The 10,764-nt window shown below is 53.8% G+C and overlaps 1 protein-coding gene across 2 annotated transcripts in view; it reads left to right on the top strand.

Moving 5' to 3' along the window:
• The window catches only part of FAM83H (family with sequence similarity 83 member H), a 30,147-nt gene extending 20,171 nt beyond the window's left edge, over window positions 1–9,976 (top strand). For both annotated transcript variants that reach the window (XM_083621930.1, XM_083621931.1), the window contains exons 3-5: window positions 2,233–2,397; window positions 3,385–3,509; window positions 4,456–9,976. In XM_083621930.1, coding sequence (XP_083478056.1) covers window positions 2,233–2,397; window positions 3,385–3,509; window positions 4,456–7,069 — 2,904 coding nt within the window. In that variant the 3' untranslated portion in view covers window positions 7,070–9,976. The remainder of the gene's footprint in view (window positions 1–2,232; window positions 2,398–3,384; window positions 3,510–4,455) is intronic.
• Window positions 9,977–10,764: the final 788 nt, after the last annotated feature.

The following is a 10,764-nucleotide window of genomic DNA, read 5'->3' on the forward strand; positions in this document are numbered from 1 at the left end:
GCAGCAGCAGCAGCACTCCTTGCTGTGCTCCTTAGCAGGCGGCATTCAGAGGTTTCTGACCCTGGTAGCCACTGAAAATTAACAACAACAACAACAAAGCCTCCCTCTGAAAAAAGTTGTGAGATCTGTTGCACCTGAGATTTCCCAGGCTGACTCTCCCCCCCCCCACCTTGTCTTCTAGTAATAAGCAGAGCAGATCCTCCCTCCCAAAGTCTGCTCATGCCCAGCAGGGCACAGATGCACTTACCACAGTGCTTTTCAACCAGTGTCCCGTGGCACCCTGGGTGCCTTGAATGATGGGCAGGGGTGCCGCGGGCAACACTGGCCTCTGTCCCTCTTTCCTTCCCTCCCTCCTCTGATAGCCTCTCTTGTCTCTGCTTCCCCAAGGCTTGCACAGCTGTTTGTTTCAGCAGCCCTGGCTACAAGCTCAGTATTCCCTCAGCTGGGCATGTTTAGCCTGGAGAAGAGGAGTTAAGGGGTGATATGATAGCCATGTTCAAATATATAAAAGGATGTCACATAGAGGAGGGAGAAAGGTTGTTTTCTGCTGCTCCAGAGAAGCGGACACGGAGCAATGGATCCAAACTACAAGAAAGAAGATTCCACCTAAACATTAGGAAGAACTTCCTGACAGTAAGAGCTGTTCGACAGTGGAATTTGCTGGCAAGGAGTGTGGTGGAGTCTCCTTCTTTGGAGGTCTTTAAGCAGAGGCTTGACAACCATATGTCAGGAGTGCTCTGATGGTGTTTCCTGCTTGGCAGGGGGTTGGACTCGATGGCCCTTGTGGTCTCTTCCAACTCTATGATTCTAAGCTCCCCAGGCGAATGCTGCCTCTGGGGCTGGCCAGGGGGTGCTTCCCAGGCCCCTATAGGGCAGTGTGAGGAGGCACCTCTCTTGGGGGTGGGGGGGCAGCTCAGAGACCGGGGTGGCAGCGGCAGCTGCCCAGAAGACTCCCGAGGGGAGGGGAGGGGAGAGGAGGCTGAGGGAAGACTCCACAAGGGAAGATTTGCAAAATGGCAGCAGTTTGGCAAAGCAGAAATACAGGAAGGGGTTTTACCGCTTGAGGCTATAAAGGAGCGAGACGGAACATGCACACAGGGCTTCCAGATATTTGGAGGGTGCTAAGCAAGGGCTTCTGAGGTAAAGGAAGATATGGGGCTGGCTAGCTAGCTAGAGGAAAGGATCCAATGTAAATGGTTTCAACTGACGTTAACGTTGCATTTTTATATTGTTGTAACCCACCCTGGGACCAAGTGATGAAGGGAAGGTAAGAAATCTAATCATCATAATCAATAATAGTAATAGTAAAGCTGGGCTTGTTAGTTAGGGGCCACCGGGAGGTGGTGCTGATATAGAGGGATGCGCTGTAGGGGGGGTCCCTCTTTCTCCCTTCCTGCCTCCCCCATCCACCCCAAGAGCCCTCCTACGGATTAGACTGTCTGCGACGTCCCAGGTGCAGATTCTGGTGCAGATTCTGTCTTGTCCAGAGGTCAGTTCCACACAATGCAGAAGTCGGGCCTTTGGTGTGGTGGCTCCCCAGCCCTTGGAATTCTCTCAACTTGGAGACCAAGACAGGCTCCTTTTCAGCACCTGCCAAAGACCTCCTCCTTCCAACAAGCCTTTCACATGCAGATTCTTCCAAGCCTGCAACTGTTTTTGAGAGATGTTTATTTGCTATCATTTCTTGCTTGCTGCCCTGGGCTTCTTTGGAAGGAAGAGCAAGATAGGAATGTGATTATATAGATACATATATGAGAACTGTGAGGGGGACTTCCTGGCCTTTTCAGTCTAGGTATAAATGGGGTTTTTGGTGGGGGGAGGGGGGGAGGCTGCTATGCACAAAGCTGTCAGCTTTGGGGCTACTGTTGAATCTCGTCAGTTATTCATTGCTTCCATGTATAGACTGCTTATTATCAGTAGATCCTTCTTTTGTTATTAAGGTTTTGCTATTGAGATTTCCAAAAACGAAGCCTTCCACACCCCAGGGGCCCAGCAGAGAAGGCCCCCGTAGGGTGACTGGACTTTTATTTACACTGCTTCCTGTGAGCTCTGGCTCTGGCCAGGGAATGGGAGGCCAAGGGCTGGCAGCTCCTTCAAAGGGCAGGTGCTGGAGAGAGGGGCTGAGCCCTGCCAGGGCACCTGAGGCTGCTCCCAGGAAGCCAGTCATCTGGCTTCCCAAGATGGAAAGAGAGTCCTGTGAGGTGTTAACCTGCCCTTTTGCCTTCCCTCCAGGTGGTTGCCATAGTGATGGACATATTCACTGATGTGGACCTGCTGGGCGAAGTGCTCAATGCTGCAGCCCGCAGGGTTCCTGTGTACATCCTGCTGGATGAGATGAATTCCCAGCTCTTCCTGGACATGGCAGCCAAGTGCAGAGTCAACCTGAACTACGTGGAAGTAAGCACAGCAGGAGGGGGCAGGGGCTCCCATGGGGCAACGAGGCACTAGGACACAGGGTGCAATTTTGCGTCCCTTTGGTACCCCAAAACCCAAGCCCCCCAAACAGCGCAGGCAGCTCTGAGAACACCAGGAGAGCCTGGCTGTTGGATCAGGCCCAGGGGAGCCCATTGGGTCCAGCATCCTGTTCTCACAGTGGCTGACCACAAGTGAGACACGAGCACGGCCGCACTCCCTTCCTAGGGTCTCCAGCAACTGGCATTCAGAAGCATTGCTGCCTGTGGAGGTCGTGGAGGCCAAGCTGAGCTGTTGTGGCTCTAGAATTATAGAATGGTTGAGCTGCAGAGATAGAAGGACCCCGAGGGTCATCCAGTCCAGCCCCTGCAATGCCGGAATCTCAGCTAAAACATCCCTCACAGATGACCAAACAACCTCTGCTTAAAAATCTCCAAGGAAGAAGTGTCCACCACCTTCTAAGGGAGTTTGTTCTGCTGTCAAAAGGTTCTTCATTTAGTTGGAATCTCCCTTCCTGTTGGTTTGAATCCATCCGTTCGGATCCTGACTTCTGGAGCAGCAGGAAACAGTTTGTTCCATCTTTCATGCGACAGCCAGGAGCCACCAATTGCCCTCTCCTCCTCCAGGAGTTTGTCCGTTCCTTGCTTAAAGTCATCTAGGTTGGAGGCTGTCACTATCCACGGTTTTAACAGTGCTCTGCAGGAAGAAGGACTTATTTTTGTCCTGAATCTTCCAACATTCAGCTTCACTGGGTGTCCATAAGTAGAAGCTCTATGAGAGAGTGGAGGAAACCATGCAGCAACGCACACACCCCCTCCTGCATTGATTCCGGCATTGCAGTGGATTGGATTAGATGACCCCAGGGATCCCTTCCAACTCTGCCTCTTGGGAGCCTGCAGATAAACGGCCTGGGTTGGGGAAGCAGTGGCTTCCTTGGGGATTTTTCTGCCCGATACCTCTCTTGCCTTGCAGTTCCTCCGGGTGAGAACAGTTTCTGGCCCCACCTACTACTGTCGCACCGGGAAGTCCTTCAAGGGGCATGTGAAGGAGAAGTTCCTGCTGGTGGATTGCATGGTGGTGCTGAGCGGGAGTTACAGGTGAGTGGAGGGCAGGTGAGCAGGGGAGAGGCCACAGGTGGCGTGACTCCTTCCTGCTGCAACAGACTTCAGCTGAGACAGCCGCCTGGGCAATTGAGGGCTGTGATGAGCCATAGGAGGGAGAAGGAAGTGCAAATGGCCACCCGGCTGCCCCAAAGGAGGAGCCTTGGGGTGGAGAGGGCCAGCCATGGGTGGGGAAGCTGGCCAGGATCCTAAGTCAGGAGGGCAAGCAGAAATCCATCCACTCTTGGAGCAACTGGGCCTTGCAGCAAACTCTGGCTGCCCAGGCAGAATCTCTCAAGGCAGAGCAGGAGTCAGGCATTTCCCATTCCCCTTGCTGGGCCAGAGCTCTTTGGGTTACATTGGGGATGAGGCCCTGTTCAGTTCCCACAGAGACCTTATGGAGGATGGGGGGCTCATAAGAGAAATAGCAGAAGTAGGTCTGCCTTTTGCTGTTCCAGGACTCCAGTTCTCGTTGCACAAACAACCCGTCCCGACTGTAATTCTCCTTAAAATATAAGGCTCTGGCTTTGTACGTTCTTATGTGGAATAGTTATATTCTGCCTTTTAATTTGAAAGACCATCCAAAGGGATTTCAGCATTAATACAACATCACTAACAAGTAGACATTACTCTGCTAAGAAGCAGGCACTGCTCAAGGCCCTCTGGAACTAGAGGCAACCAGCAAGATATTAAAGAGAAACGGCAGCAATAAGGAGCCCTCTCCCCAATTCCAGGCCATTGAAGGCACAGGCAGAGTTATTTTAACCTGGCACCTGATATTTCTGGGGAGGGAGTTCCACAAAGGGGATGTCACCCTCTGGGAGTGGTGCCCACAGTATCCTGTGGGTACAGGGAGGAGGAGGAGGCATCTCGCGCCTGCCCTGTGAGGCAGAGTAGCCACTCACAGCAGTAACGTGCCCATCTCTTGCCTGCTTCTCCACAGCTTCATGTGGTCGTTTGAGAAGATCCACCGGAGCATCGCTCACATCTTCCAGGGAGAGTTGGTGGCCAGCTTTGACGAGGAGTTCCGCATCCTCTTTGCCCAGTCAGACCCACTGGTTCCTCCTGCCAATGTCCTGATGAAGGCGGCAGAGAGCCTCATGGCACCCTTTGGCATGGCGCCCTACGGCAACAACCTGCCCCTCTTCCCCAAGAAGCACCCCCTGCTCTTCCCCCGGGAAGACAACCTTTTCTCGCCGCTGATGGACAGAGTTGACCCAGACAGGTACTTCCTGTCCTCCTTCAGAAGAGATGACATGTTGCGCCACACCTTGGAAGGGTCAGCGATGCAGATGTATTCCAAGAAGGTGGAGATGGAGAACTCCCAGCTGGACCCCATCCGGGGCTTTCTCCGCTCGAAGCAGTTGGAGATGGACTCCTTCAAAAGGCACAGCTTTGCTGAAGGCACCTTTGAGAACTTTGCTTCTTCAAAGCAGTTTTCCAGGCAGATGTTCATGAACAATTTGGATGATTTTAAAATTCAGTCCAGCCATTTTCAGAAAGACCAGTTCTACCAGTATCAGTTTGAGCATCCCCACGGTGCCAGCAGGCCCCAGGGGCTCTTCGAGAGAATAAGGGGAGGCAGGCCTGGGTTCAATGACGCGGAGGATTATGCCGACGGCTTCCGGTGCCCGGAAGTAGAATCCGGTTTCCCCCAGGAGGGCTACCCTCTGCGGCTGGACTACGTGCCTTCCAATTCCTCCAAGGAAGTGAGACATGGCTCTGACCAAGTGAATGTGGCTGGGAATGGCCCTCTTGGGCTGCCCTCATTCCGGACACAGAACATGGGGCAAAAGTTCATGTGCCAGACCTCCCCAACCCAGAAGCAGAGCCTGGAACAAAGGCTGTTCCTGCAGGACCAAGACCAGGATTCAGATCAAGGCAAGAAAGTGCAAGAGAACCGAGCTGGCCTGCGCAACTGGAGAATTTCCTCCTACCTGAGTGGATACCAGTCTGACCCAGGAGAGGAGGGTCTCCCGACGCCCATGGAGTCAGAGGCCTACAACGAGGTGCTTGGCCCCACAGAGCCCCTCCCAAGGTTCCCCAGTGACCTCCTCCCCTCTTTCAAATCCCCACTGCCACTTTCAGGAGCTGAGAGGCCAGCTGAGGAGGCCTCTTTGGTGAAGCAGGATCCCTTCAGGAGCAGGATCAACCCCTTGATTCAGAGGAGCTCACGACTCAGGTCGTCCCTTATTTTTAGTGCTGCCAAATTGGACCAGCAGAGCACGTCGGCTGAGAAAGTCCAGATGATTCAAAAAGAGCAGACATCCAGCGAGGTGACGAAGGACAGCGAGACAGTCAAGACCACCACCGCCTCCAAAGTAGCTGAGCTACTTGAGAAGTATAAGACAGTGGGCAAAGACTCAGAAAGTACGACCGTCAGTCACACAAAGGCCATGTCCTCTTTCCTGCAGGAAGAGTCCCAGAACGCAGAAAGGAAATGCACCAAGTCAGTGCAGTACAAGATCTTGGAGAGCCACGTGTCAGACTCCAAAGACTCTCTTGGCAGCTACAAGTTGCACTTGGAGTCAGATAGGGCATTTGGAGAGTCCACCTCGGCCGGCCAGCTCACTGACGTGCTCGGCAAGGATCCCATTGCACAGATGAGCGGTAAAACGGACAAGCTCGCTTCTCGGTTCTACCCAATAGAGAACAAGCCCAGTCTTCCAGAGGAGAGCCTCATATTTGTTGGAGAAACTCAGAAACGAGCTCTTGCAGAAAGGAAGGAGAAGCTTTGCTTCAAAGGGGAAGCTCAGAATCTGCCCGAGACAGAATTCAAGAAAGCAGAACAAGCCCAGACTGTGGAAGTTCCCTCCAAGGCTCACGGCTCCAACAGCTCCCTCAGTAAGCCAGAGGAAGACGGCGGTAAGCAGGAGCAGAGCCCACGGGAGTTTTTCAGGAAAGGATCTCTCAGGCTAAAGCAGCTGCTGAACCCCAAAGGGGAGAAGAAGCCAGAAGAAGACGCCACCCCTGAGAGCTGGAAGCCAGAGAAGCCGAGCGCAGGAGGCCTCAAGCGACTGTCGAAAGGTGACTTCCAGGAGGCGATAGAGGAAGAGAAGTCTCCAAAGCCGGCTCCTTCCCCCCTTGTCCCCAAAGGCAGCCAGTCCCCTCAGCATCGGTTTCCCTCATCCACATCCAATGTCCTCTACAGCAGCAACCTCCGGGATGACACAAAGGTCATTCTTGAGCAGATTTCTGCTAACAGCCAGAAGAACCGAGCGGAGCTGGCCAGGCAGCTGCCGAGCTCCAGCAACCCAGAGCTGTCCAAGTCGGCCACCAGCCTGGACCACAGAGCTGAGGAGAGAAGCACCGGGATCCTCCGGTCGGAGAGCTTTGGCAGCCACAGGCGGAATCTGCAGAGGGACCCTTCGGAGGACAGGGACTCCCTCCTGAAAAGGATGGAGAGCATGAGGAAGGAGAAGCGGGTTTACAGCCGGTTTGAGGTCTTCTGCAAGAAGGACGAGCATGGCGAAGAGGAAGGTGAGCCCGATGCCAAAGACAAGAAGGTGGGCAAATTCATGCCCAAGCTCCTGGGCACATTCAAAACAAAAAAGTGACTCTGATGTTGCTGCCCACCTTCTCTCTGGTCCAGAACCGCTTTGCCTGGGACAAATGCTGGTGGGAAGCCCTCCTGTCAGGACAGCTGCGTTGACCGCCCCCCCCCCCCCGGCTGTGGAATGGGTGGAGCGGGTGGCTGGGCTGGTGGCGGGGGGCTCTGGGCCCCTGGGGGGGGGGGACAAAAGGGGCACCAGAAGGCGCTGCTTCAAACCACTGTCCGTTAGGGGGAAGGAGAGCCCAGCTGACATGGAGTCCTGTAACCATCTGTCAAAGCAGCTTTCTGTGACAAACTTTCTGCTTCAGTGTCAGGAGTTGGCGGGTGCCAAGCTGCTTTTTGGGTTAAGATCCAGCCTTTCTCTGGCTTAGTGCCAACCTCCGCGAAAGCATCACTGGCCAGTCTACAGCGGCCTTTGCAGCAGCAGAAGATGCCTACTTGACCAGCGCTGGGGACCCACCACTTAACCGGATCTTTCTCAGAGAGATTGTTTCTTCTCTCTCTCCCTCTCTCTCTCTCTCTCTCTCTCTCTCTCTCTCTGAGTCGATAAAGCACTTGAGGGGCTGGGGGTGCCAAGGGGATCTGTGTAAACAGCAGCATTTGCAATTGCAGGGTAGGCTGAGACTTAGGCTGGTAGAGCTGGCTGGGTGCTGACTTCCACCACTGCACATGTCGCCATTGCAAGGCAGATGAGGCTTCCTCCAGGCACTGGCAGGAAGGAAGAAGCAACCCTGCTGGGCAGGGTGAGGATAGGAAGAGGAGACGGCAGTTCTGCTCTGCTGAAGGACAGGGGCTTTTGCGTCACATAGGTCGCTGCTTCTGCACCACCCTTCTTCTGACACTTCCCCTCCCGCCCCAATCCTGATACCCTCCATTGTCACTCGGGGTTCCCCCCAGGCACGCTATTTATTGAGCATCCTCCATCCTGACTTGCTTCCACTAAGCTCCTGCACAGGAGACAAGGCTGCATCCAGCCTTCATTGGGCATTTGTTCTCATTTGCCTGCTGGGAAGTTATACGACAATGAGCATCCATCTTGGTTGGTTTAGACATCTTGCTGCTCATCATTCATTCATCCCCCCCCCCCACTTTTCAGTGGGTTTCCCTATCACTTTCATAATTGCTCAAAGGCTGCTTTTTCTTTTAAGTGGTGCTGGGGGGACAGAGAGGGGTTTGAATCATTTTAATTGTGCAAACCTGAATTTATGGCATGAATTGCTCCCATGAGTCTGGAGGTGCGCAGACTCAAGTGGGCTGCTCCATTTCAGACTGCAGGCGGGGTTCATGTGATAGAATGCTCCTTCATAAGTAAATGTTCTTCCTTCCACATAGAAAATGGCTTGCTGGCTTAGTCTTCCTGAAATGATCATTGTCTATGTGCAGGGAACCCTTTCCCTGGGAGGAGCATTCACTCCTTTGACCTCCATTCTGAACTGCAGCAGCCAAGATGCGGCTGGCCCACCTGGGGCAGGAACTGCGGCTGAGTGGAAGAGGGCTGCCCCAGGGCAGCAAAGGTCCCTGGTGCCTCCCATTAGACCAGTCTCAGTGAGCAGCACAGCCAGGAAAGGCTTTGGAGAAAGAGGAGAGGCAAATCGGGCCACGGACAGAAGCAGCCGGCAAGGGGAGCAGACACACAAATCATGTTTAATGGCTGTGGTTCAAGTTGCCCACCCTGCAGAAAGGATTGCCAGCGAGGGGACTCAAGCCAGGTCTTGGCCAGGAATCCCACCCCCCGTGCAGCAGTGAGGGTCTCATGAAAACCATTGCCCACACATGCTGGACCAGGAGCATTTAAAAGAGGCAACTATTTATGCCCCTGGAATTAAACCAATAGGCATGTAAACCACCACTGCTTTATGAGGATGGTTTTCAGGGTGAGAGCAAAACCCACGCAGGTTGTCAGAAGCTGGCAGCCAACGGGGAGAACCTGGTGTCCCTCCCTTTCCTCCTTGCGCTGCCTCTCTGCATGCTGCCTTTGAAAGACAGGTTCTCTTGGCGAGGAAGCACAGCAGTACTTCCATGGAAGCATGCAAAGTAGCATTGCCATGTCCCTTTTGGGAGCTGTCACTCCATTACAGCTTCCCCAAACATAAGGGGCCTCTCCCCAAATCTCAGGATGAGGGGGATGCTACCCGCAAGCATGGGCAGCCACCAGGCTGGAGCATTTCTCATGGTTTCGATTGTATGAACTTACAAATTCATGGAGGAGAATAAGGTGACTGCCAGTCAGGAGGGCCGTGTCCCGCCTCCAAGAACACCAGTCGCCACAGGGAGAGGCTGTTCTGCTCCTGTTCTGTTTGTGGGCTTCCCAGGAGCATCTGCTGGGCCTCTGAAAGGAACCCAGTGCTGGACTGAAGGGTCCCCCCTCCCTTTGCTCCAATTCCGCTGCAGGGTTCTCTGTCTCTTCTGGACATCATTGCCTTGTGCCAGGTGCTAGTTGGTTTGGATTGTGAATGTCTTGAGAAGTGAAGAAACGAAAGAATCAAAGTAGATGATTCCCAGAAGGCTGGGAATATTGCACTGAAGAGCAGAGGGGACCATGAATGACTGCAGACAGGCCCAAGCCTGTGGAGTGTCCTGCGTGACCCTTTGGCTTCATGTGCAGAGCCACAAGCCTCTGCTAGTCCTGAAGCACAGTTTGCCCCTCTCTGTTTGTTGCATCAATTGAAATAGTGTAAGTTGCTTAAAATGCCAACTGGGTAGCATTCAGTTGTCCACTGAAATGTAGAAGCTACCTCTGGAGCAGCGCCCACAGGACTGGCAATTGGAGCAGGTGACGGGTGGAGGCCACCCAGCCAAAGCCACAGCAGAGGGGAGGGGGGGACAGAAATACTGTATCAGGAGGGTTGACATTCTGCACTAAAAGCAATAAGTTCTGTGACTGGAATAAACTATGCAAATGTACATACAATTCTGGAGTCTGTCATATATTTAGATTGCAGTAACAGGAGAACAAGGGCTCCGAAGCTTGAGTTGTCTTTTGGGATCAAGTACCGTATTTTTTGCCCCATAGGACGCACTTTTTCCCCTCCAAAAATGAAGGGGAAATGTGTGCGCGTCCTATGGGGCGAATGCAGGCTTTCACTGAAGCCTGGAGAGTGAGAGGGGTCGGTGCGCACCGATGCCTCTAGCTCTCCAGGCTTCAGGAAGCTATCCGCAAGCCTTGCAAGCCCGGCAGGAGTTCCCACAGGCTCACAAGGCTTGCGGACAGCAGCCTGCAGCCCGAAGCACGGGGCGCACTCCGGAGGGCTCCCCGTGCTTCGGGCGGGTGTCCACAAGCCTTGTGCGCCCGGCGGGAGGTCCCGCCGGGCGTGCGAGGCTTGTGGCGGCAGCCCGAAGCACGGGGCGCCCTTTGGAGGGTGCCCCGTGCTTCGGGCAGGTGTGCGCAAGGCTTGGGGCTGCAGCCGCGGCTGGGGGGGGGAAATAATTTTTTTTTTATTCATTTCCCCCCCAAAAAACGAGGTGCATCCTATGGGCCGGTGCCCCCTATAGGACGAAAAATACGGTAATGGGAAGAATTGTGTGGCTCAGGAATAGGGATGGGGATGGCTGTCATCCTGCAGGCATGGTTTGATTCTTCATAGAATAATAGAATTGGAAGGGATCCAAGGGTCATCTAGTCCAACCCCTGTAATGCAGGAATCTCAGCTGAAGCGTCCATGACAGATAGCCATCCAACCTCTGCTTAAAAACCTCCAA

The sequence above is a fragment of the Podarcis filfolensis genome (assembly GCF_964270895.1).
Source record: "Podarcis filfolensis genome assembly, chromosome: 7".
NCBI lineage: Eukaryota > Metazoa > Chordata > Lepidosauria > Squamata > Lacertidae > Podarcis > Podarcis filfolensis.